Source organism: Thalassophryne amazonica, chromosome 2 (assembly GCF_902500255.1).
Source record: "Thalassophryne amazonica chromosome 2, fThaAma1.1, whole genome shotgun sequence".
Lineage (NCBI taxonomy): Eukaryota > Metazoa > Chordata > Actinopteri > Batrachoidiformes > Batrachoididae > Thalassophryne > Thalassophryne amazonica.
In genome coordinates, this window is record NC_047104.1 from 129,023,308 (window position 1) to 129,049,077 (window position 25,770).

The following is a 25,770-nucleotide window of genomic DNA, read 5'->3' on the forward strand; positions in this document are numbered from 1 at the left end:
TGTGTGCGTGATTTTAATTAGTAAGTACATAATATAATTGTAAATATGTTAAAAATACATGGATGACACAAGAAAATGAAAACACTTATTTCCACTGTGGTCCATTTAAAAATCAAATGACAGAATAGAAGTAAAAATAAAATAATAATAAAATAATAATAATGTGTATATGATAACAAGAACCTAAACAGCAATCCTGCATGTCTAGGGAAAGAGTGACTCTCCAAGTTGTCCTCTTTGTCCGGGAAGGGGTTCACTAGTGTCATGATTTTGGCCTGATCAGGGCGCTGAGCCCATTTCCCCCCTTTCTGTTTTCTTTCTGCCCCAGCTTTGATTTATTCATGGTTTATTCTCTTGTGTGTTTTGTTGTCACTTTTCTTTGTTACTTTTTATATTATCCATTGCCTAGTTCTGTGCAGCTGGTTTGTGGTTTCATTGTTTATCATTTAGCTTTTATATGTTTATTTTGATTGTTCTCATTTCTGTTGTACATTTATATTGGGTTTTGGTTTCTGTTTATTAGTCAATTCCTGTTTAGTTTTGCTTTAATATTGATTTTCTATTTTTCTGGTCAGTTCTCATGTAGTTTCTTTTGTTCTCATGTTCATGCTTGATTCTGGTTCTCGCCATAGTTATATTCTGTATTACCTCTGTTCATTATTCCGCTATTCCCCGGTTTCTGTTTTGCCCTGTTCATTTTCCTCACATCCATCTGATTATGTTCACTCTACGTCCTGCAAATGCCATCATGTCTTCGTCCCTCACTTATATCTGATTATGTTCACTTCACTGCTCCTGCCCCATGTCTTTGTCTTTCTCTTTGTTTCTGTCTGGTTTGTCTTTTCATTCACTCACACTCTTGGCACCTGTTCACACATCTGTGTCTATTACATCACTCCACTTTGCGCACTCCCTTCCTCACCATCTTGCCCCATCCATACTCTTTGTTCACCAGCCACGCCCTCTTTCTAGATCCTTCTTCTCATGTGCACCTTGTTAACACCTGCCTATTTAATTTCCCCCCAGCCACTACACATTTGCCAGTTTGTCGTTGCTTCTAGCACACATTCCAGCCTTTTTGTATCCAGTCCTGATTTGTCTCGCCATGTACCTGATTCTTGCTCTGTGTTTCTTGTCCGTGCCTTTTGTCTCAGCCCATATGTCAGTGTTTGCTCGTGCCTCAGACCCCTGCCTGGAGATGACTGCATTTTTGCCTTACCCTGTTTTTACCTCTGCTCTGCTGCCTGACAACCTGTGTACCGAACCCCAGCCTGAAATAAACATGACAACTGCTTGTACTCCAAAGCCTGGTCTGGGAGTTTGTATTGTGGGTCCACCCTCTGGATGCCGGGCTCCTGCCCGTTCTGACAACTGGAGCACATCCTGAGCAGCTGCCCCGTGGGTCTTGGTAAAGGCTGCTACCGTTGTCACTATGACCAAGTTCTGAAGACAGTGGCTGAGACCATCTCCACTGCAGTTGCCAACAACAAACACACCCACAGCAAGAGGTGAATACCCTTTGTGAAAGCCGGAGAGAAGCCACGGTCACAGTCAACATCAGTAGTCAGCCTACTCTAAGAGCCAACAGGTCCACCACAGAGGCTGCAGAGAGAGTTTCTAGGTGGTTTTGGATCAAAAGGTCTGAGAAGTGGGCCAACGCTGCTGGGACACAAGCTGGGGTCTGATCAGCCCCGGCTGGGTCGCCTGAGGGAGGGTGTCTGATGTTGCAAGACCTGAAACACCTAAAGATCTCTCACGAAACAATCACTGATGGCGTGTCCCAGCGCATCCACAGGTGTATCTATGCACCATTAGTGGAACCGATTGTGTGAAAATTCTGCTGCAAAGAGTCTGTCCGTGCATGTTTCTATTTATACTGTGGCTTGTCAGATTGCCCTGAATAAAGATATTTACTGTATCTGTGTAACAGGGTCAATTATACAGCAGCAATGTGTGTATGCAAAATATATTACACATTAGTTATTGTTATAATTACACATCTGTGTAACCTTAACTTTTGTAAGGGCATATTCTGATGGAAGTCACTGACCGCTGGATTTTTTTTTTTTTTTTTTTTTTTTTTTTTTTTTTATTTACACTGCTTTTTATCAGGAGCTGTAAAAATTAAATGAAGACAGACGTCCGAGTCTCTTCTTCAAACACAACGCAGAGTCACACAACCGGTCAATTCTGTTCAATTCATTAGAGAAGTAGGAGGATCACAAAGCCATTCAGAATGCATTCATTTTGCACAGAACCAGCCGGGCAGTTGACAAGGAGCTGTGAAGTCATCACTTCAGTACTCTGTGGTATTGAAATTATTAAGCCTTATGTTCTGACCCGTGGTTTGTGATTTTGGGATACAGGCTTACCTAGGATTATAAAAGGCTGACAAGCTGTGCCACTTTTGCACATCATACTCTGACCGTGCAGAACAAACTGCCTGTGGATGTTTGTAAATCCACTTGTGTAGAAACTTTTAAAAGGTCAACCTGAAAACATGTTTTGTGATCAAGTCCCGTTGGCTGTTGATTTTGGCAAAAATTTTACACTGCCACCACCATGCTTCACAGTATGGATGGTGCTTGGTTTCCTCCAAACATGACGCCTGGCATTCATGCCAAAGAGTTCAATCTTTGCCTCATCAGACCAGAGAATTTTGTTCCTTATGGTCTGAGAGTCCTTCAGATGCCTTTCGGCAAATTTGAGGCAGGCTGCCATGTGCCTTTCACTAAGGAGTTGCTTCTGTCTGCCCTCTCTACCATACAGGCCTGATTGGTGGATTGCTGCAGAGATGGTTGTCCTTCTGGAAGGTTCTCCTCTCTCCACAGAGGAATGCTGGAGCTCTGACAGAGTGACCATTGGGTTCTTGGTCACCTCCCTAAGGCCCTTCTCCTGTGAGTGCTCAGTTTAGATGGGCAGCCAAGTCTAGGCAGAGTCCTGGTGGATCTGAACTTCTTCCATTTTCGGGTGATGGAGGCCACTGTGCTTACTAGGGGCTTCAAAGCAGTAGAAATGTTTCTGTACCCTTCCCCAGATTTGTGCCTCGGGACCATCCTGTCTGAGGTCTACAGACAATTCTTTTGACTTCATGTTTGGTTTGTGCTCTGACATACACTGTTAACTGTGGAACTTTATATATAGACAGGTGTGCATCTTTCCAAATGATGTCCAATCAAATGAATTTACCCCAGGTGGACTCCAATTAAGCTGTAGAAACATCTCAAGGATGATCGGTGGAAACAGGATGCAACTGAGCTCAATTTTGAGCTTCATGGCAAAAGATGTGAATAACTCAGCCACATGGAGTGTGAAGCCAGTACATTCTGAGTGACGGGCACAAGCCTGGAAAAATGAGGAAGCCAGGGCAAAGGCTGTGAATGTTTATGTGCGTGTGATTTCTTAGTTTAGTTTTGTTTTTAATAAATGTGCAAAAATCTAAACGAAACCTTTTGTTCACATTGTCATTATGGGGTACTGTGTGTAGAAATTTGAGGAAAAATGACTTTCATCCATTTTGGAAAAAGGCTGTAACATTAAAAATGTGGAAAAAGTGAAGCGCTGTGAAAACCTTCTGGATGCACCATGCTTTTGAAATTCATTTTAACTTTGTGTCTTTGATTTAATATGTACGAGGTCTGTTAGAAAACTATCAAACCTTTTTATTTTTTGCAAAAACTATATGGATTTGAATCATGTGCACTTGCATCAGCCAAGCTTGAACCTTCGTGCGCATGCGTGAGTTTTTTCACGCCTGTCGGTTGCGTCATTCGCCTGTGAGCACGCTTTGAGTGAGCAGTGGTTCAGCCCCCTCGTCGGATTTTTATTGTGAGGAAAATGTCTGAACGATTTGGAGCTTTGCAGCATCAAATTTTTCCAGAAACTGTGAGAGACAGCCAGGTGGAAACCATTCGGAAGATTCAGACGGCTTTCAGGGACAATTCTATGGGGATCATACAGATTAAGGAGTGTTACAACCGGTTTAAAGACGGCGCACAATGGTGGAGGGCGCGCCATGCTCCGAGCGGCGATCAACAGGCTGAAACGACCAGATCATTTCCAAACTGAACGCTGTGTTGATCCGGGATGTCGTCTGACTACTACAGAAATGGCAGAAGAGGTAGACATACCACTTTTTCGGCACATTCCACTGTTACAGGAGTTTTTGTCACCTCGTATGTTTATATGTACAGCACATATTTTTTTTTCTTGAAAGTGCTCTATTAAAAAAATAATTATTATGCCCTCTTCTAGGGAGGAATCTAGCTGTTCGTTTTCCATCTGTTCGTCCATCTGTCTGTCACACAGCTTGTGAATATGGTAACTTGAGAACAAATGACAACAGACACAACAAACTTGGAGAATCGCTGCCTCTTATGAGGACCTTGGATGAGTTCACATATTGGTTACCCTGACTTACTTTTCAAGGTCAGAGACCAATTTAGGATTTTGTGTGTGTGTGTGTGTGTGTGTGTGTGTGTGTGTGTGTGTGTGTGTGTGTGTGTGTGTGTGTGTGTGTGTGTGTGTGTGTGTGTGTGTGTGTGTGTGTGTGTGTGTGTGTGTGTGTGTGTGTGTGTGTGTGTGTGTTTGTACACATTATAAATAACAGCAAATCTGGTGTATAACTGGATCATGTGGTGACCTCATGTAGTTGTGAGTCTGCATGTAGCTGAACTTGACCAACTTTACAAAGTCACAGGTCATCTCAGCAAATTCTTGATAAACCTTGCTGACTTCAGCCATTATTTCATTTGTAGACACAACACTGGATAAACCTGCTAACCTCAGCCAGATTGGATGCCTAATGATCAGTCACAGTATGTGAACCACTAAATGAATTGCTGGTGTATCTCTTGATGGAGGATATTGTATCATCATTATTCAAGTCACACACTATGGAGGAGAGGTCACACAAGAAGCATTCTGATTATTTCTGCTGTTCCTCCGATGTCACTTTATGTCTCCAAAATGTTCCTCTTCCTGGCTGTGCCTCCCCGGCTCACCTCTGCCCAGCCTGTCTTATAACTCAGGCTGTGGCTAATGTGTCTTGACAACTCCTGTGCATGCCGAGTTAAAAATAACAAATCCACCACAGGATTAGGTTAACGGTTTAACTAAGTCCATCCCCTACCAAGACAAGACCGTTGCAACAAGGTGGACAAAAACACACACACACACACACACTTAAATCCTGTGGCCCCAGGCTCAAACAAAACACTGTTCCCATAAATCTCGCTGATCTGACAAGAAGCACCAAAAACTGTTTGGGTAGTAAGTGTGTAAAACAGTTCTGTAAAACTTGCAGAAATACCCAGAGTTAGAATGCACAACGCAGAAGATAAAATGAATGAATGCAGTGACCGTATTGATCAGAGAATGAACTGAAAAAGACTAAATCCTGACCATGACTGCTGTGCTGTCACTTTCTGTGGGAAAAAACAATGGTGACTGTAATCATCTTTGAATGCACTGTTGCATAATAAATGTTGCACAATTGTATGTGAAATTGCTCAAACAAGTTAAAAATAAAAATGCATTAAAGATCAGTGATATAACTACCCACAAAAAAACAAAGTTGGGAGAAGGTTATGTTTCTCACCCCTGTCTGTCTGTCTGTAACCCACAATTTTTCATATGCTTTCATATGCTAACGAATTTTCAAAAATTCATAACTCTGGCAAAAAAAATTGAATTTCTTTCAAATTTGAGAGCATTATGCCTGGAGCCCACATTATTTCATATGTCATTATGAAATTTTTACTGAATGTTCATATCCTGATAGGCAAGAAGTGATACAATTTTCAAGGCCATAGGTCAGAAGGGCAAAGTCAGGAAAAATCCCCATCATTAACATTCAAAACACAGTGATGAATTTTCAAAAAGCTTTCATCAGTTTCCAGGCAGATTGATACACAAGACTGCAAACAACACTGAGCAACAGTGTCCAAAACATAAGACAAAAGGCGAGGTTAAAAAACAGGCAGACGGTCGGTACACTGCAAGACATGAACAAGGAACTAGGACGCTGAGGAAAGAAGGCAGGAAATGCAGGCATAACACACAAATGATCTTGAGGAGACAAGAAGAAAACATGAGACTTAAATAACAGGTGTGATGAGCGATTATCAGACACAATCAATCAATCAATCAGTTTTATTTATATAGCGCCAAATCACAACAAACAGTTGCCCCAAGGCGCTTTATATTGTAAGGCAAGGCCATACAATAATTACGTAAAAACCCCAACGGTCAAAACGACCCCCTGTGAGCAAGCACTTGGCGACAGTGGGAAGGAAAAACTCCCTTTTAACAGGAAGAAACCTCCAGCAGAACCAGGCTCAGGGAGGGGCAGTCTTCTGCTGGGACTGGTTGGGACTGAGGGAGAGAACCAGGAAAAAGACATGCTGTGGAGGGGAGCAGAGATCAATCACTAATGATTAAATGCAGAGTGGTGCATACAGAGCAAAAAGAGAAAGAAACACTCAGTGCATCATGGGAACCCCCCAGCAGTCTAAGTCTATAGCAGCATAACTAAGGGATGGTTCAGGGTCATCACTGAAAGCAGCCAAAGATAACGATACGTCTTTGGGATGGTTATGAGTAATTTTTTCTCTAATAGTTAAAATTTTATTAGCAAAGAAAGTCATGAAGTCATTACTAGTTAAAGTTAATGGAATACTCAGCTCAATAGAGCTCTGACTCTTTGTCAGCCTGGCTACAGTGCTGAAAAGAAACCTGGGGTTGTTCTTATTTTCTTCAATTAGTGATGAGTAGTAAGATGTCCTAGCTTTACGGAGGGCTTTTTTATAGAGCAACAGACTCTTTTTCCAGGCTAAGTGAAGATCTTCTAAATTAATGAGACGCCATTTCCTCTCCAACTTATGGGTTATCTGCTTTAAGCTGCGAGTTTGTGAGTTATACCACGGAGTCAGGCACTTCTGATTTAAAGCTCTCTTTTTCAGAGGAGCTACAGCATCCAAAGTTGTCTTCAATGAGGATGTAAAACTATTGACGAGATACTCTATCTCACTTACAGAGTTTAGGTAGCTACTCTGCACTGTGTTGGTATATGGCATTAGAGAACATAAAAAAGGAATCATATCCTTAAACCTAGTTACAGCGCTTTCTGAAAGACTTCTAGTGTAATGAAATTTATTCCCCACTGCTGGGTAGTCCATCAGAGTAAATGTAAATGTTATTAAGAAATGATCAGACAGAAGGGAGTTTTCAGGGAATACTGTTAAGTCTTCAATTTCTATACCATAAGTCAGAACAAGATCTAAGATATGATTAAAGTGATGGGTGGACTCATTTACATTTTGAGCAAAGCCAATAGAGTCTAATAATAGATTAAATGCAGTGTTGAGGCTGTCATTCTCAGCATCTGTGTGGATGTTAAAATCGCCCACTATAATTATCTTATCTGAGCTAAGCACTAAGTCAGACAAAAGGTCTGAAAATTCACAGAGAAACTCACAGTAACGACCAGGTGGACAATAGATAATAACAAATAAAACTGGTTTTTGGGACTTCCAATTTGGATGGACAAGACTAAGAGTCAAGCTTTCAAATGAATTAAAGCTCTGTCTGGGTTTTTGATTAATTAATAAGCTGGAATGGAAGATTGCTGCTAATCCTCCACCTCGGCACGTGCTACGAGCATTCTGGCAGTTAGTGTGACTCGGGGGTGTTGACTCATTTAAACTAACATATTCATCCTGCTGTAACCAGGTTTCTGTAAGGCAGAATAAATCAATATGTTGATCAATTATTATATCATTTACTAACAGGGACTTAGAAGAGAGAGACCTAATGTTTAATAGACCACATTTAACTGTTTTAGTCTGTGGAAGGTAGTTGAAGGTGCTATATTATTTTTTCTTTTTGAATTTTTATGCTTAAATAGATTTTTGCTGGTTATTGGTGGTCTGGGAGCAGGCACCATCTCTACGGGGATGGGGTAATGAGGGGATGGCAGGGGGAGAGAAGCTGCAGAGAGGTGTGTAAGACTACAACAAGACACAGGTGCAGGAGAACAAGCAGAAAGAGGGTGTGGCAAACAAAAGGGACCAGACACAAACCCCAACAGAAAGACAAGAGCGTGCAGACAGAAAAACACCAACCAGAACTCACAGGAAAACCCACACATGAAATAAACACTAATATATATATATATATATATATATATATATATATATATATATATATATATATATATATATATATATATATATATATATATATATCAAACATCCCCCCCCCCCCCCCAAAAAAAAACACAAACCCCAACCATGACAGTGGACATTTGAATTTAACATTGAAAATCCCATTGAATGTATATTTCACTTCTTCTGTGTCTTTCGGCTGTTCCCATTTGGGGTCGCCACAGCAGGTCAATCGTTTCCATCTCACCCTGTCCTCTGTATCTTCCTCTGTCACACCAACCACCTGCATGTCCACCCTCAGCACATCCATCTCTTATTTCCCTTCCACTTGGTCTCCTGCACACACAATATGTCTACCTTTCTCCTCTCCATCATATCAGCCAGCTCTCTCCCTTTACCAGTCATACTACCAACATTCAAAATCCCCACTCTCATTTCCACCCTTCTAGTTTTCTTTTTCTCCCGCTGTTTGCGGAAATGTTTTCCTCCTCCTCTTCGTCGTCTTCGCCCAGCAGTAGCCCAGTTTCCACCGGCACCGTTGGGCAACAGCACCGGTGGCAGACGTTAACCCGGGCCACGACCGATCCAGTATGGAAATTCGATTCTTAGTCTGTATAGTTGGGTTGGCTTGTTTTATGCCGGATGCCCTTCCTGACGCAACCCTCCTCATTTATCCGGGCTTGGGACCGGCACTCAGAATGTACTGGCTGCACAACCCATGTGGCTGAGTTTGTATATTTCACATTATATCTTAATCTAACGTGCCCCATTCACTCTCATATTTGAAAGTTAGGTGCAGACTGGCACTCACTATCACCTAACAAAGTTTCATCCAGATTGTGGAATTTGTGGACATTTGAATTTAATATTGAAAAATCCTATTTGTTGAACATTTTGCATTATATCTCAATCAAAAGTGCCTCAATCACTCTCATTTGTGACAATATGGTGTAAACTGGCACTCTCAATGAATAGACTAAGTTTGATCTGCACCTGATCCATACTGCGGATTTAACGGATATTTGATTCTTTTAAAGATTGAAAAGCCCTGTTGATCTATATTTTTGTCTTATATTTTAGCTTATGAAAAGTCACTTCTAACAGGACTTTGATGATGAAAAATTTTTTCCAAGGTTAAAAATTTGTAGAATTGTAGAGTTGGTGGAGGTTTGTGCTCTATGAGCACAGTGCTCTAGTTTTAACATGTATTTATAGTCTTTCAGACATCATCATCATCATGATTATGTTCACTATTACTTCCACTACAGTCCAGTTATCCTAACACATTAGGGAGAATTTTTTTTAATAATTCCCCCCTAGTGTTGATCTGTTTTTTTTTTTTAATGAACCTGTTATTAAGTATGTTGTTTTTGCTGTTGTATGTTATCTTCTGTAAGGTTTCTGTAAAACTTTTTGTTTGTCTCAATAAAAAAAGGTGCAAAGTCCAGGGTAAAGAGAACTGTTGCACGGTGGCAATCCTCCGAATGGGTGTCAGGATGGGGCACAAACCAGGTGGACACAAATGCAAACTCACAGCAGGTGCAGTTAGAATTGGGTTTAATCGTTGAAGAAGGCAGGGATTCGGTTCACAGGTGGTCCAGCAATGAGGCAAAGGTACCAACAGACGTGAGGCTGAGGCTTGCTCAAAAAAACAGGCTGAGGTCAAAATACAAAGCGCGGTGGCAATCAAAGGCAGAGACAAAAACGTGGTCAAGGACAAAACAAGGTCTAATACCGGCAGGCTGAATACAAGACAAAATGAGGCAGGAAACGACAGCTGGAAAGTGAAAGACATTCAACAATCAAGCAAGGGACTGTGAGACTGTGAGGGCTTAAATAACTGGTGGTGTGATTAGTGAAATGAGATGCAGGTGTGGTGAAGGTTCTGGAAGGGGGAGTGACTAGTGAACAGAGATATGCACGAGACAAGATAGTGAAGGCAGGAAAACTGAGTGGGATGATGAAACACAAAGATGCGTGAGCAGGTGCAAGAGCAGGAGTGAGTGAAAATGCAAAGCAGACTGAATCAAAGTGTGGGAGACAAAGACACAAGAGCTGGAGCAGTCAAAGAACAAGAGGCAATAACAGAAACCATGCACAGAATGCAGAACAACTATGACCAGTAACAAACTAAGCCTGAACATAAGAACTGAATACACAAATGAGAAGAGCAAAATAAACAACTGAAAAACAGAGAATAAACAAACCCGGTGACTAGAGAATAATGCAATTAATAAAACAAGAAAACAGATAAACAGAAAATGCAATAAATAACAAATGGAACATAATCAAATAAGAAGCACTGCAGATAAATAACAAAACCCTGTGACTAAAGTATAATAAAGCAACACAAAATAAACGATAAACAGAGTGCAATAAATAACTAAAGGAACATAACCAGACAGGAAACACGTGCAGGTAAATAACAACCAAAAACTGACCAAAGCATAATACACACAATGTGATGAACAGAACTAAACTACAGCTACATAAGGAACCAAGAGTGAACAAATACGAGGATGATTGACAGAAACAAAACCAATGATAACATGAACATGAAAACCTGGCAAGAACAAGAAACAAGACCAGCTAAAGCATGACTATGATACATGGCATGAAAGCTCAGAGCACAAATGTGGAAAAAGACTTCAAAATAACAGCCGGGCCCACCAGGGCTGGATCATGGCAATGGGTTGCTCATCTCGTTTCACAAAATGCTTCTGTAACAATAAACTTGGAAATAAGGAGAGACAAATGGTAAAAAAAAAAAAAAAAAGAATGTAGACATCTTCCACAGTCTCAGTGCTCCCCCAGCCTGAGAGATCCCATTTACGAGTGTACATGCATGGGTCAGTATATAAACATCCAGCCAGTCTGGCAGCTCCCCTTTGTCTGGTCAACTGTTATCAGTGAAGCATACTATATTCATCATGAGTTTTCAACTCATCAATGATACTTTGTTCAATGAAGTCACTGTATTTTTCATTGATTTCAATTTGTTTGGATTCAAGATTTAAATGTATTAGTACGTTCTGTGTTTTGCAACTGCATCTCAGATGAGGGGAGTGCTGAGACCGTGACACCGGTATGGCGTACCTGTGTGTTCCGGCTGTAGAGGACTGCATATCTCTTCCCGGAACAGCGTACCGCTGCGTTCCGTCTTATTTTCACCCCTGACTGGAAACAAACAGCCAGGTCGAAAGCCACACTTCAAATGAGTGTAATATTTGTTGATGTGCAATATGCACTGCCACTGAAATATCTACAGTTTTGTACATACTTTTCTCTTTATTATATGTAATCTCTTTTTTGCTACTACGTACTCATAAATGTTTTTCTTGTTTTATTTTGAGCTCTGGACATACCATTTGCATTCTGTTAAAATTTATATTTATTTTATTTTCTTCCCCAGACCTTTCATGTCTGCACGTGGTTTACTCAGGTTTATATCTGCACTGAAAGGCTTGCACCTTACCTTTCATTGTACCTGGTACAATAACAATAAAGAATTTGTATTTGTATGAAATGTGTTGAGAGGATTATTATGAACTTGCTCATGGAAGCTGTTGCATCATGTCTGGACCCCTTTCAGTTTGCTTACAGGCGGGGTCGGGCACAGAGGATGCTGTAGTCAGTATGATGCATCTCATTAGCAAACATCTGGAGAATTCCAAGGCTTATTCTTGTGTTTTATTTGCAGATTTTAGTTCAGCTTTTAACACGATTCAACCACATCTACTGGTCTAACCCAATCTCACACCATTTTGTGACAGAACAACAAAATGTAAATTAATCTATGGTTTGTGCTCCCATCAGGAAAAGCACTGCATTTTTGTGACAGGAGCACAAAATGCGTGGTGACACAGGATGCGTGCGTGATTTTATTTAGTAAGTTCAATGTAAGTACATACACTCAACAAAAATATAAACGCAACACTTTTCGTTTTGCTCCCATTTTGTATGCGATGAACTCAAAGATCTAAAACTTTTTCCACATACACAATATCACCATTTCTCTCAAATATTGTTCACAAACCAGTCTAAATCTGTGATAGTGAGCACTTCTCCTTTGCTGAGATAATCCATCCCACCTCACAGGTGTGCCATACCAAGATGCTGATTAGACACCATGATTAGTGCACAGGTGTGCCTTAGACTGCCCACAATAAAAGGCCACTCTGAAAGGTGCAGTTTTATCACACAGCACAATGCCACAGATGTCGCAAGATTTGAGGGAGTGTGCAGTTGGCATGCTGACAGCAGGAATGTCAACCAGAGCTGTTGCTCGTGTATTGAATGTTCATTTCTCTACCATAAGCCGTCTCCAAAGGCGTTTCAGAGAATTTGGCAGTACATTCAACCAGCCTCACAACCGCAGACCATGTGTAACCACACCAGCCCAGGACCTCCACATCCAGCATGTTCACCTCCAAGATCGTCTGAGACCAGCCACTCGGACAGCTGCTGAAACAATCGGTTTGCATAACCAAAGAATTTCTGCACAAACTGTCAGAAACCGTCTCAGGGAAGCTCATCTGCATGCTCGTCGTCCTCATCAGGATCTCGACCTGACTCCAGTTCGTCGTCGTAACCGACTTGAGTGGTCAAATGCTCACATTCGCTGGTGTTTGGCACGTTGGAGAGGTGTTCTCTTCACGGATGATGCGAAGGAGATGTGTTGCACTGCATGAGGCAAATGGTGGTCACACCAGATACTGACTGGTAACCCCCCCCCCCCCCCCCCCCCCAATAAAACAAAACTGCACCTTTCACAGTGGCCTTTTATTGTGGGCAGTCTAAGGCACAGCTGTGCACTAATCATGGTGTCTAATCAGCATCTTGGTATGGCACACCTGTGAGGTGGGATGGATTATCTCAGCAAAGGAGAAGTGCTCACTATCACAGATTTCGACTGGTTTATGAACAATATTTGAGGGAAATGGTGATATTGTGTATGTGGAAATAGTTTTAGATCTTTGAGTTCATCTCATACAAAATGGGAGCAAAACCAAAAGTGTTGCGTTTATATTTTTGTTGAGAAAATACACAAGAAAGTGAAAAAACATTTCTGCTGTGGTCCATTTAAAAATCAAATCACAAAATAGAAGTTATAATAATAATAATAATAATAGTAACAGTATGTATATTATAACAAGAACCTAAACAATTTCTAAATACGGCAAATTAACATGTAAAATTATGAAATTAACAAGAAATAAAAACTCATTATAGAAATTCTGCTTAATTTATTACCACCTTTGAAAAATGTCAGCTACCTATTTTATAAATACTACCCAATCTAGAGCCCGTGGATCCCCACATACAACGCGCTAGTAGTTTCTGACACATGAGAGGCATGTGTGTGTGCAAGGAAGTGGAGAGGTGAAGTGTAATTTTTAATGGCTGGGGGACACAGCATGGAGCAGCAGGTGCTACAGTCCCCAGTAAAATAGAAATCCACCTGTTTTGGCACGATATCAGACACACCACAGAACAAAAAACACGTAGTGGCAAGTTTTAGCTCCATCTCAACACCATTTGTAACATCAAACTCTAAAAAACGAACAGAACATGGAGGAGCACAATGTTTGTGCTGTAAATGCAAATTTCCACATTAAAGCTGGAGTGCCAGGAAGCATATTGAAATTGAGACGATTGTTAGAATTTTGATGGGGACCAAAGTAATTTTGTTTGTTAGTGTAAATATAAAGGATTCCCAAAATATTAGTCTGAACATGATTAAAAGTTGTCCGTATCGAGGGAAAAATTCTGAATTATTGGTGCATGCCAAAAATTCAAAAGCCAGGACACCATCGGGGTGATGTCACAGGTCACGTGGGGGGTTTCACCGCAAGCTGTGATGCATGAAGAAGGCAAGATGGAGGAGAGAGACAGTAGGAGTGGAAGAAAGCGAGGAAGACTGGCGATACACACAAAAAGTGCGAAGAAAAGACGTCATTTGGAGCGAGAGAAAAAGAGAAGATCAACGACGGTGAGAGATCATTGGGAGCAACTGTGACAGAAGACTGCCGATTGAACTCAGGAGGATTTTGCAGCGCTACTTTTGGACAGGTGAGTTGCCTGGTGACTGGTGTCTGACAGTGTACAGTTGTGGTTATTATCTGAGTCTGTTATTATCTGATTATCTGAGTTGAATTCGTCTGCAGGTTTTGACATTCGCTGGGGCGAAATACGCTATGGATTTCCCTCAAATTATGTACAGTAGTGTTCAGAATAATAGTGCTATGTGACTAAAAAGATGAATCCAGGTTTTGAGTATATTTGTTATTGTTACATGGGAAACAAGGTACCAGTAGATTCAGTAGATTCTCACAAATCCAACAAGACCAAATATTCATGATATGCACACTCTTAAGGCTATGAAATTGGGTTATTAGTAAAAAAAAAAAAGTAGAAAAGGGGGTGTTCATAATAATAGTAGTGTGGCATTCAGTAAGTGAGTTCGTCAATTTTGTGGAACAAACAGGTGTGAATCAGGTGTCCCCTATTTAAGGATGAAGCCAGCACCTGTTGAACATGCTTTTCTCTTTGAAAGCCCAGCCAGGCTCAGCCCGAAAGAGCGATGTGGGCCCGCCCTCCTGTGGGTTCACCACCTGCAGAGGGGGCCATGGGGGTCGGGTGCAGAGAGGATTGGGTGGTGGTCGAGGGTGGGTGGCCCGGCACCCCGGTCCATGCTCACAGCCCCTGGCTGTTGGGACGTGGAATGTCACCTTGCTGGGGGGGAAGGAGCCTGAGCTTGTGCGGGAGGTTGAGAGATACTGACTAGAGATAGTAGGGCTCACCTCCACGCACAGCTTGGGCTCTGGTACCCAACTCCTGGAGAGGGGCTGGACGCTTCATTTTTCTGGTGTTGCCCACGGGGAGAGGCGGAGAGCTGGGGTCGCATTGCTTATTGCTCCCCAGCTCAGTCGCCATGTGTTGGAGTTCACTCCAGTGAACGAGAGGGTCGCGTCCCTACGCCTTCGGGTCGGGGACAGGTCTCTCACCGTTGTCTCGGCCTACGGGCCGAGTGGCAGTGCAGAGTACCCGACCTTCCTGGAGTCCCTGGGAGGTGTACTAGATAGCGCTCCGACTGGGGACTCCATTGTTCTCCTGGGGGATTTCAACGCCCACGTGGGCTGCGACAGTGAGACCTGGAGGGGGGTTATCGGGAAGCACGGCATCCCCGATCTGAACCCAAGTGGTGTTCAGTTGTTGGACTTCTGTGCTAGTCACAGTTTGTCCATCACAAACACCATGTTCGAGCACAAGGGTGTCCATAAGTGCACATGGCACCAGGACACCCTGAGCCGGAGGTCGATGATCGACTCTGTAGTCATATCATCTGACCTTCGGCCACGTGTCTTGGACACTCGAGTGAAGAGAGGGGTAGAGCTGTCGACCATCACCACCCGGTGGTGAGTTGGATCCGCTGGGAGGGGAGGAAGCCGGTCAGACCTGGCATGCCCAAACGTATTATGAGGGTCTGCTGGGAACGACTGGCGGAACCCTCTGTCAGCGAGGTCTTCAACTCCCACCTCCGGGAGAGCTTCTCCCAGATCCCGGGGGAGGTTGGAGACATGGAGTCCGAGTGGATCATGTTCTCCACCTCCATTGTCGATGCGGCCGCTCATAGCTGTGGTCACAAGGTCTCTGGTGCCTGTCGCGGCGGCAATCCCCGAACCCTGTGGTGGACGCCGGACGTAAGGGATGCTGTCAAGCTGAAGAAGGAGTCCTACTTATCTTTGTTGGTAGGTGGGACCCCGGAGGCAGCTGACAGGTACTGGCAGGCAGCCCGTGCGGTCGCAGAGGCAAAAACTCGGGTCTGGGAGGAGTTCGGGGAGGCCATGGAGGAGGACGATCGGTCGGCCTCGAAGAGATTCTGGCAAACCGTCCAACGCCTCAGGAGGCGGAAGCAGCTCTCCACCAGCACTGTTTAAGGTGCGGGTGTGGAGCTGTTGACCCTGACTGGGGATGTTGTCGGGCGGTGGAAGGAGTACTTCAAGGATCTCCTCAATCACATCGTCACATCTTCCGAAGATGAAGCAGAGACTGGGGACTCAGAGGCGGACTCATCCATTACCCAGGCCGAAGTCACCGAGGTGGTTAGAAAGCTCCTTGGTGGCAAGGCTCCTGGGGTGGATGAAGTCCGTCCTGAGTACCTTAAATCTCTGGATGTTGTGGGACTGTCTTGGCTGACACGCCTCTGCAACATCGCGTGGTGATCGGGGACAGTGCCTCTGGATTGGCAGACCGGGGTGGTGGTCCCTCTGTTTAAGAAGGGGGACCGGAGGGTGTGTTCCAACTATACGGGGATCAAACTCCTCAGCCTCCCCGGTAAGGTCTATTCCAGAGTACTGGAGAGGAGAATTCGACCGATGGTCGAACCTCGGATTCAGGAGGAGCAGTGTGGTTTTTGTCCTGGTTGCGGCACACTGGACCAGCTCTACAAGCTCCATCGGGTGCTCGAGGGTTCATGGGAGTTCGCCCAACCAGTCCACATGTGTTTTGTGGATCTGGAAAAGGCATTCGACCGTGTCCCTCGGGGCACCCTGTGGGGGGTGCTCCGGGAGTATGGGGTGCGGGGTCCTTTGCTAAGGGCTATCCAGTCCCTGTACGACCACAGCAGGAGCTTGGTTCGCATTGCCGGTAGTAAGTCAAACCTGTTTCCAGTGCACGTTGGCCTCCGCCAGGGCTGCCCTTTATCACCGGTTCTGTTCATTACTTTTATGGACAGAATTTCTAGGCGCAGCCAGGGTGTAGAGGGGGTCTGGTTTGGAAACCACAGAATCTCATCTCTGCTGTTTGCGGACGATGTGGTTCTGTTGGCTTCGTCAAATCAGGACCTTCAGCGTGCACTGGGGCGGTTTGCAGCCGAGTGTGAAGCATCCGGGATGAAAATCAGCACCTCCAAATCCGAGACCAAACCGGAAAACTGGAAAAAGGTGCTTTGCCCTCTTCAGGTCGGTGGAGTGTCCTTGCCTCAAGTGGAGGAGTTTAAGTATCTTGGGGTCTTGTTCACGAGTGAGGGACAGACGGAGTGTGAGTTCGATAGACGGATCGGTGCAGCATCTGCAGTGATGCGGTCGCTGTATCGGACCGTCGTGGTGAAGAGAGAGCTGAGTAGGGGGGCAAAGCTCTCGATTTACCGATCGATCTACGTTCTGATCCTCACCTATGGTCATGAGATTTGGCTCATGACCAAAAGAACGAGATCGCGAGTACAAGCGGCCGAGATGAGTTTCCTCCGCAGGGTGGCTGGGCACTCCCTTAGAGATAGGGTGAGGAGCTCGGTCACTTGGGAGGAGCTCGGAGTTGAGCCGCTGCTCCTCCATGTCAAAAGTAGTCAGTCCGACTCCGGATAAAGTGGAAGAAAATGGATGGATGGATGTATGTATATGTATATATATATATATATATATATATATATATATATATATATATATATATATATATATAAATAACCTGTAATAAGAGAAATCCGGGAAGTAGTCAGCGCTATTTTATTTATTTATTTATTTTTGTTTTGTTTTAATGCTGTAAAACCCCTCACTACACATTTTATACACCAGATTTGGCACAGCTCCACACAGCAGACAGGAGGGCGGTGTGAGGGGCCTGCTGCTGCGTTTACCGAGCCCACAGACTCAGTAAGTGCATCGGAGGCAGTGAGAGCAATCGCGGTGATGCCGACCGGTGCCACGACCGGCCCACCTGATAAGGACGCAGAACACAATGTGCTGTTAAAAAAAAAGCATACAAAACTGCACTAAAAAAAATCTGCGAAACTGCGAGGCCGCGAAAGGTGAACCGCGTTATAGCGAGGGACCACTGTATATATATATATATATATATATATATATATATATATATATATATATATATACACAGCATTAATCATGGTGTCTATATATTAGACACCATGATTAGTGCACAGGTGTGCCTTAGACTGCCCACAATAAAAGGCCACTCTGAAAGGTGAAGTTTTATCATAGTGTCTAATCAGCATCTTCATATGGCACACCTGTGAGGTGGGATGGATTATCTCAGCAAAGGAGAAGTGCTCACTATCACAGATTTAGACTGGTTTGTGAACAATATTTGAGGGAAATGCTGATATTGTGTATGTGGAAAAAGTTTTAGATCTTTGAGTTCATCTCATACAAAATGGGAGCAAAACCAAAAGTGTTGCGTTTATATTTTTGTTGAGTGTATATATGAGGCAAATACTGTAAATATTTAATCCACTGTCGATTTTTCAGGTTTTCCCACCTACAAAGAATGGAGAGGTCTGTGATTTTTATCCTTGGTACACTTCAACTGTGAGAGACAGAATCTAAAAAAAAAAATCCAGGAAATCACATTGTATGATTTTCAAATAATTTGCATTTTTCTTGCATGAAATAAGTATTTGATCACCTATCAAACCAGAAATAATTCTGGCTCTCACAGACCTGTTCATTTTTCTTTAAGAAGCCCTCCTACTGTATTCTTTCCATGTATTAATACGGCAGCGCAGTCTTGTTTGAACCCCGCAGGATATCGCGGGATTTGACAACAGCAAACTCGACATTGTATCAAATACTTATTTTCCCCACTGTATATCATTCAGCTATGGAACTCCAAGGAGATGAAACCAACAGTCATAAATAGTTGTAAGTGCTTTTTGTTTGTGGAAATGCATTCACACTCATAACACAACTGTGTGTCAGAAGGAAGAGACCAAAGACCCCCTGTGTAGATCTAACAGACAGAGACAAATGACAAGAAACTAAATCTGAGTGAGAACAAGTTTGTCAGTGGGATACTGTGTAACCCCCGATTCATTACGCTGACCTGACGCTGGCACAGCCACACAGGCGTGGATGTGGTGCCAGGAGCCCAACCCTTGAAACTCGAGAAACAGACAGAGACACAGCAGTGCAATTCACAGCCCCCCCTCCTCACTGCTAAAACCCCACTGACACCTCTGTATCAACACACACACACACACACATACCGTGTCTACCCCTGCCAGCAGCATCTCTGTTACGTTTGCGTAGATCTCCTCGATGTTCATCTCCTTGGTAACGAGCATGTGTGTGAGCAGACCCCCCTGCACCTCCTCTCCAACCTCCAGCTGGGCCTTGATCTCCTGGAGCCTCTTGCCAACATGAATATGACCTGAGATCAGAGGAGGAGGTGAGTAGGGAGGAATAGGTGTTGAGGTGGTAGGAAAGGAAGCAGAGGAGACAACGGGTTATGTAACAAGAGGAAAACCATATGGCTGTGTTCATGTGAAAATAAGCATTTCATTGTGTTGATGCTCATCCAGGTGTCTGCGAACAATTAGCAAACACTTATTCAAATCTGGGGTTTGTATTAAAATGACCACTTAGCTGATATGATACAACTTTTAAAACAAACAATGTAATTTTTTTTTAATTGGCGTTAACTCATGAATGAAAAGCTACTGAAACACATATAGTAAGTTATAGGAAAAAAAAAAATTAATTAAAAGTCAAGCATGGGCCAAGGTCAAAATTTTGCCCCATTGCTTATGTAGATAAGATCAACTTTATTTATCCCGAAGGAAACAATTTTGCCAGAATAAAGAAACAGTGAACATTATTGTTTTTTTGTTTTGTTTTTACAATAAGTACAACAGATTTATGAAAAATGACTGGAAGACCTTTGCACAAGATGTCTGACAATATTGCACATAACTCTGAATAACTGCATAACTGTTCAGGTGAACTTTAAAGGTCAAACTCAAAGCTATAACTGTTTCACTCTTGATCAAAAATGTAGACAACACAGAATCTGGTGAATCTGTACCAAACACATACAGTGTGAGTGTTGCCCTTTCTAAATGATTCTTTTTAAAAATCACAATTATTTAATCAGAGATGTTAGAAAGATGATGCTAGTGTTGTCACTTGAGTTGTTGAGAGATAAAGTGGGTGTTGGACATTTGGAGATGTTGACCTTTGAAGTCTAGAAAACAGATAAACAATGCAAATTTTACAGGAAGTGACACATTTTAGAAGTCAAAGAAAGCAGAAACCTTACCAAATTATATGCCACTATAGCATATAATCATGGCTATATTAATGTACAACAATCTCAAAAATGTTGATTTTGTAGGGTAGCCCACTCTACCTCTTAACGGATCATTCTAATCCAATTAAATTTGTTCTGCAAATCTGATTGGTTAATCGTGTGAGATTTCAGACCATAAAATATTGCATAGATGGTGGCAAAATATTTGACTGTTTCACATTTGATGTATTACTCCGTGCCCTGACCCTGTTGCTACGCCGGTGTCAATCATGGCGAAATGACAACGATGCCAAAATGCGTGGATTTAATGAATTTAACTGGATTGATGGATTTATCATGAATTTAACTCAATGCAGCTGATGAGAGAGAGGAATCTGTGGGTCTGCTCACAGAATTTCCAGTTTGGCATGAAAATGCTGTTGCTACAGTAAGCTTTGACAAGCCGACCACACCCTTTCACAACAATTGTTGGAGTAAGAAAAAAATAACTTTATCTGGTAAGCTGGCAATAGGTTCGGTACACAGGAAATCAGTCATCGTAGTGGAGGTACAGGCAAGTAGCAAGCTGAGGCGGAGTCCAAAAAACAAGCACAGTTCCAAATACACAGTGACAGGTGTTCACAGGGCTGAGGCAGAGGCAAAGTCAAAAACGAGCAGAGTTCAGGGATAAGATGAGGCGGAAGTCGGTAACACAGGCAAGGTCAGAAATATTACAAGGCAAAACAGGACAAAGGCGTGAGGCTGGAAAGTGCAACATGCAACAATCTGGCGAGGGACTGTGAGACTGAGAGGGCTTAAATACTAGTGGAAGAATCAGAGTGTAAAATGAGGAACAGGTGTGCAGAGAGTACAGGAAGGGGGCGTGACCAGGGAAGACAAAGGTAAGTGCAAGAGAGTGCAGTAAGGCAAAAGCAAAGTGAACTGGGGCAAGATAAGTAAATGACAGAAAAACCAACGGTGCAAAATGTGACGCGCTTGACTAACCATAATAAACACAAACAAAACAGAGGGGGCAAAACTAAAACTAAGGTGGCGAGTCGAGGAGTGAAAAACCAGTGATAACTAAAAAGAGAGGACGTGACACAGGAAGTGAATACACTAAACATGACAAAACAAACTATTGACAGAATAGGAAATAAATGATGAACAAATCAAAACCAGGGACTAGGTAATGCAATGAATGACTAAACCATAAATAAATGATACACATAATAAAACCGGTAACAGAAGCATAACACAAAGTACAGAAACAAACAGAACCAAACCAAGACTTACATGACCACATATACAAGGTCTGTTAGAAAAGTATCCGACCTTTTTATTTTTTTCAAAACCAACCAGACGTGCGGAATTCCTCCGCACGTCTGTCTCAATGTGCCGAAAAAGTGCTGATGTCTACGTCTTCTGCAATTCCTGTGCTAGTCAGAGGACGTCCCGGATAAAACACAGCGTCCAGTTTGGAAATGAACGGCACATTCCACTGTTACAGGAGTTTTTGTCATGGAAAGAGGAGCAGATCCCAGACATGGGGCAGATCCTGACATATATACATATACACATATATATACATATACACATTATATATATATATATATATATATATATATATATATATATATATATATATATATATATATATATATATATATATATATATATATATATATAATGTGTGTATATATATATATATATATATATATATATATATATATATATATATATATATATAGACACGCACACATACATATGTACAGTAGTGTTCAGAATAATAGTAGTGCTATGTGACTAAAAAGATTAATCCAGGTTTTGAGTATATATTTATTGTTACATGGGAAACAAGGTACCAGTAGAGTCAGTAGATTCTCACAAATCCAACAAGACCAAGCATTCATGATATGCACACTCTTAAGGCTATGAAATTGGGCTATTACTAAAAAAAAAAAAAGTAGAAAAGGGGGTGTTCACAATAATAGTAGCATCTGCTGTTGATGCTACAAACTCAAAACTATTATGTTCAAACTGCTTTTTTAGCAATCCTGTGAATCACTAAACTAGTATTTAGTTGTATAACCACAAGTTTTTCATGATTTCTTCACATCTGCAAGGCATTCATTTTGTTGGTTTGGAACCAACATTTTGCTCATTTACTAGTGTGCTTGGGGTCATTGTCTTGTTGAAACACCCATTTCAAGGCCATGTCCTCTTCAGCATAAGGCAACATGACCTCTTCAAGTATTTTGACATATCCAAACTGATCCATGATACCTGGTATGCGATATATAGGCCCAACACCATAGTAGGAGAAACATGCCCATATCATGATGCTTGCACCACCATGCTTCAATGTCTTCACTGTGAAATGTGGCTTGAATTCAGAGTTTGGGGGTCGTCTCACAAACTGTCTGCGGCCCTTGGACCCAAAAAGAACAATTTTACTCTCATCAGTCCACAAAATATTCCTCCATTTCTCTTTAGGCCAGTTGATGTGTTCTTTGGCAAATTGTAACCTCTTCTGCACGTCTTTTGTTTAACAGAGGGACTTTGTGCGGGATTCTTTCAAATAAATTAGCTTCACACAGGCGTCTTCTAACTGTCACAGCACTTACAGGTAACTCCAGACTGTCTTTGATCATCTTGGAGCTGATCATTGGGTGAGCCTTTGCCCTTCTGGTTATTCTTCTGTCCATTTTGATGGTTGTTTTCCATTTTCTTCCATGGGTCTCTGGATTTTTTTGTCCATTTTAAAGCATTGGAGATCATTGTAGATGAACAGCCTATAATTTTTTTGGACCTGCGTATAAGTTTTCAAATTCAAATTCAAATTTATTAATTTATATAGCGCCAATTCATAATGAAATCATCTCAAGGTGCTTCACACAACATAAAACAACAACAAAAAAAACTGAATTAAAAATTTAAAACACAATAAAAAGACGATCATAAAAGAATACAAGAATAAAAACACATCATAAAACAGGGAAAACAAATGAGTCTTTAAACGTAACTTAAAAGTCTCCACAGTATCAGACTGCTGAATGTGTGCCGGGAGATCGTTCCACAGAGCTGGGGCACGGTAGGAGAAAGCTCTGTGACTGGCAGACTTTTTATTCACCCTGGGAACACACAGAAGTCCTGCACCCTGAGAACGCAGTGCCCGAGCTGGTACATAGGGGCTTACCAGGTCAGCCAGATAGGGAGGTGCAAGTCCATGAACAATTTTATAAACTAATAACAGTACTTTAAAATATGATCTTGCAGCAACTGGAAGCCAGTGCAGGGACGCCAAAACAGGTGTAATGTGGTCAAACCTTCTGCTTTGTGTCAAAAGTCTGGCAGCAGCTTTTGAACCAGTTGAACACCCCTAATCCTGGACTGCGGTAAGCCAGAAAATAGAGCATTACAATAGTCCAATCTAGAAGAGACAAATGCATGAATCAAAGTCTCAGCATCAGCCATAGACAGGATGGGACGAATCTTCGCTATATTTCGCAAATGGAAGAAAGCAGTCCTCGTAATGCCTCATAATGCGGAGATCAAAGGACAGCATAGAATCAAAAATTACTCCAAGGTTCCTCACTTTATCCGTATGATGTATAACACACGAACCTAAGCTAAGTGCTAGCTGATCAAATTGATGCCGATACCTTGCTGGACCAAGAACCATAACTTCAGTCTTATCAGAATTTAAAAGTAGGAAGTTACTAGACATCCAACTTCTTATTGATGCAAGGCAATCTTCCAAAGATTTTATGTGAATGAGATTACCAGCAGTTATTGGCATGTACAATTGAGTGTCATCAGCATAGCAATGAAAGGGAATCCCAAAGCGCCGCAGTATATTCCCAAGAGGTGCTACATAAAGGGAAAAAAGCAGGGGGCCTAAAACGGATCCCTGTGGAACCCCAAACTTCATGTCCCTACGATCAGAGGAGGTGCCATTACACAATACACAGTAAGAACAACTGGAGAGGTGTGACATCAACCATGCAAGAGCAGTTCCAGTAATCCCAAAGTGATTCTCCAGCCTATTGAGTAAAATATGATGATCCACAGTATCAAACGCAGCACTAAGATCCAGCAGCACCAAGACTGTAGTGGTATCTGAGTCCATTGCTCACAAAAGGTCATTCACTACTTTAGTAAGTGCTGTCTCTGTGGAGTGATATTTTCTAAAACTGACTGCAGTGGCCCAAAAAGATTATTCTCAGTGAGGTAGTCCACGAGCTGTCGTGAAACCGCTTTTTCCAGGATTTTAGAACAAAATGATAGATTTGATATCGGTCTATAATTTTTCAATACACTAGGGTCGAGACTGGATTTCTTAAGTAATGGTTTCATCACTGCAGACTTGAAACATTTAGGAATAGATCCACAAGTTAATGAGAGATTTATAATTTCCAGCACAGTCGGTCCAAGAATGGGCCACAGGTCCCTAAACAGTTTTGTTGGTATAGGATCAAGTAAACAGGTTGTGCTTTTAGTAGACATCATGAGCTTCGTCAGCGCGCCTAGCGAGATAGCATCAAAATCTGTAAATCTGGGTAATACCTCAGTGGGCGCATCCACTTCCATAGCAGTATGCAGTGGCTGGACCAAAGCCTGCTGAGATATGCTCAACCTAATATCCTCAATTTTCTTCTCAAAATAGTCCCCTCTCCAATCAACTTTTTAATCAAACTACGCTGTTCTTCTGAACAATGTCTTGAACGTCCCATTTTGCTCAGGCTTTCAAAGAGAAAAGCATGTTCAACAGCTGCTGGCTTCATCCTTACATAGGGGACACCTGATTCACACCTGTTTGTTCCACAAAACTGACGAACTCACTGACTGAATGCCACACTACTATTATTGTGAACACCCCCTTTTCTACTTTTTTAACTAATAGCCTAATTTCATAGCCTTAAGAGTGTGCATATCATGAATGCTTGGTCTTGTTGGATTTGTGAGAATCTACTGAATCTACTGGTACCTTGTTTCCCATGTAACAATAAGAAATATACTCAAAACCTGGATTCATCTTTTTAGTCACATAGCACTACTATTATTCTGAACACTACTGTACATATGTTCACTGCAAATCTTCTGAACTGAATTGTTATTGTCGCAGGTTTCATATTCCTAAACCAGCAATATCCTTCAGTGTCACACTTTCCTGCGGACTGATTGGATCAGTGTGACATCCTTTGATTGGAGTGTAATCACACCAGGACAGAGAGATACTGGAGCTGAATACAGCATGCAGTTACTTGTGGTCATCATATACACATCGATGTACAATAACCATACTGGGGGAAGGTGATGGTCAAGTGGTTAAAGTGGTGGGCTTATGATCAGACAATCCTCAGTTTAAATCCCCATCAGACTGGAAAAACCATTCAGGGCCCTTGGGCAAGTTCCTCAATCCCAATGATGCTCTTGGTGTGTAGTTGAGCACCCTGACAAGTGAGTGCGAGTGAATATGAGGCATCACTGTAAAGCTTTGTGCATGAGATACAACGTATTTTCCATTGCTAGAATTTATATTGTGATGAGGCAAACCCTACCCTGAGAAAAATAGGGATAG

At 42.2% G+C, this 25,770-nt stretch overlaps 1 protein-coding gene across 1 annotated transcript in view; it reads right to left on the reverse strand.

Annotated features, from left to right (window-relative positions):
• The window catches only part of LOC117530152 (cytochrome P450 27C1), a 72,796-nt gene that overhangs the window by 31,005 nt on the left and 16,021 nt on the right, over window positions 1–25,770 (reverse strand). Inside the window, exon 5 of the mRNA XM_034193116.1 lies at window positions 19,165–19,328. Within this exon, the coding sequence (XP_034049007.1) occupies window positions 19,165–19,328 (164 nt within the window). The remainder of the gene's footprint in view (window positions 1–19,164; window positions 19,329–25,770) is intronic.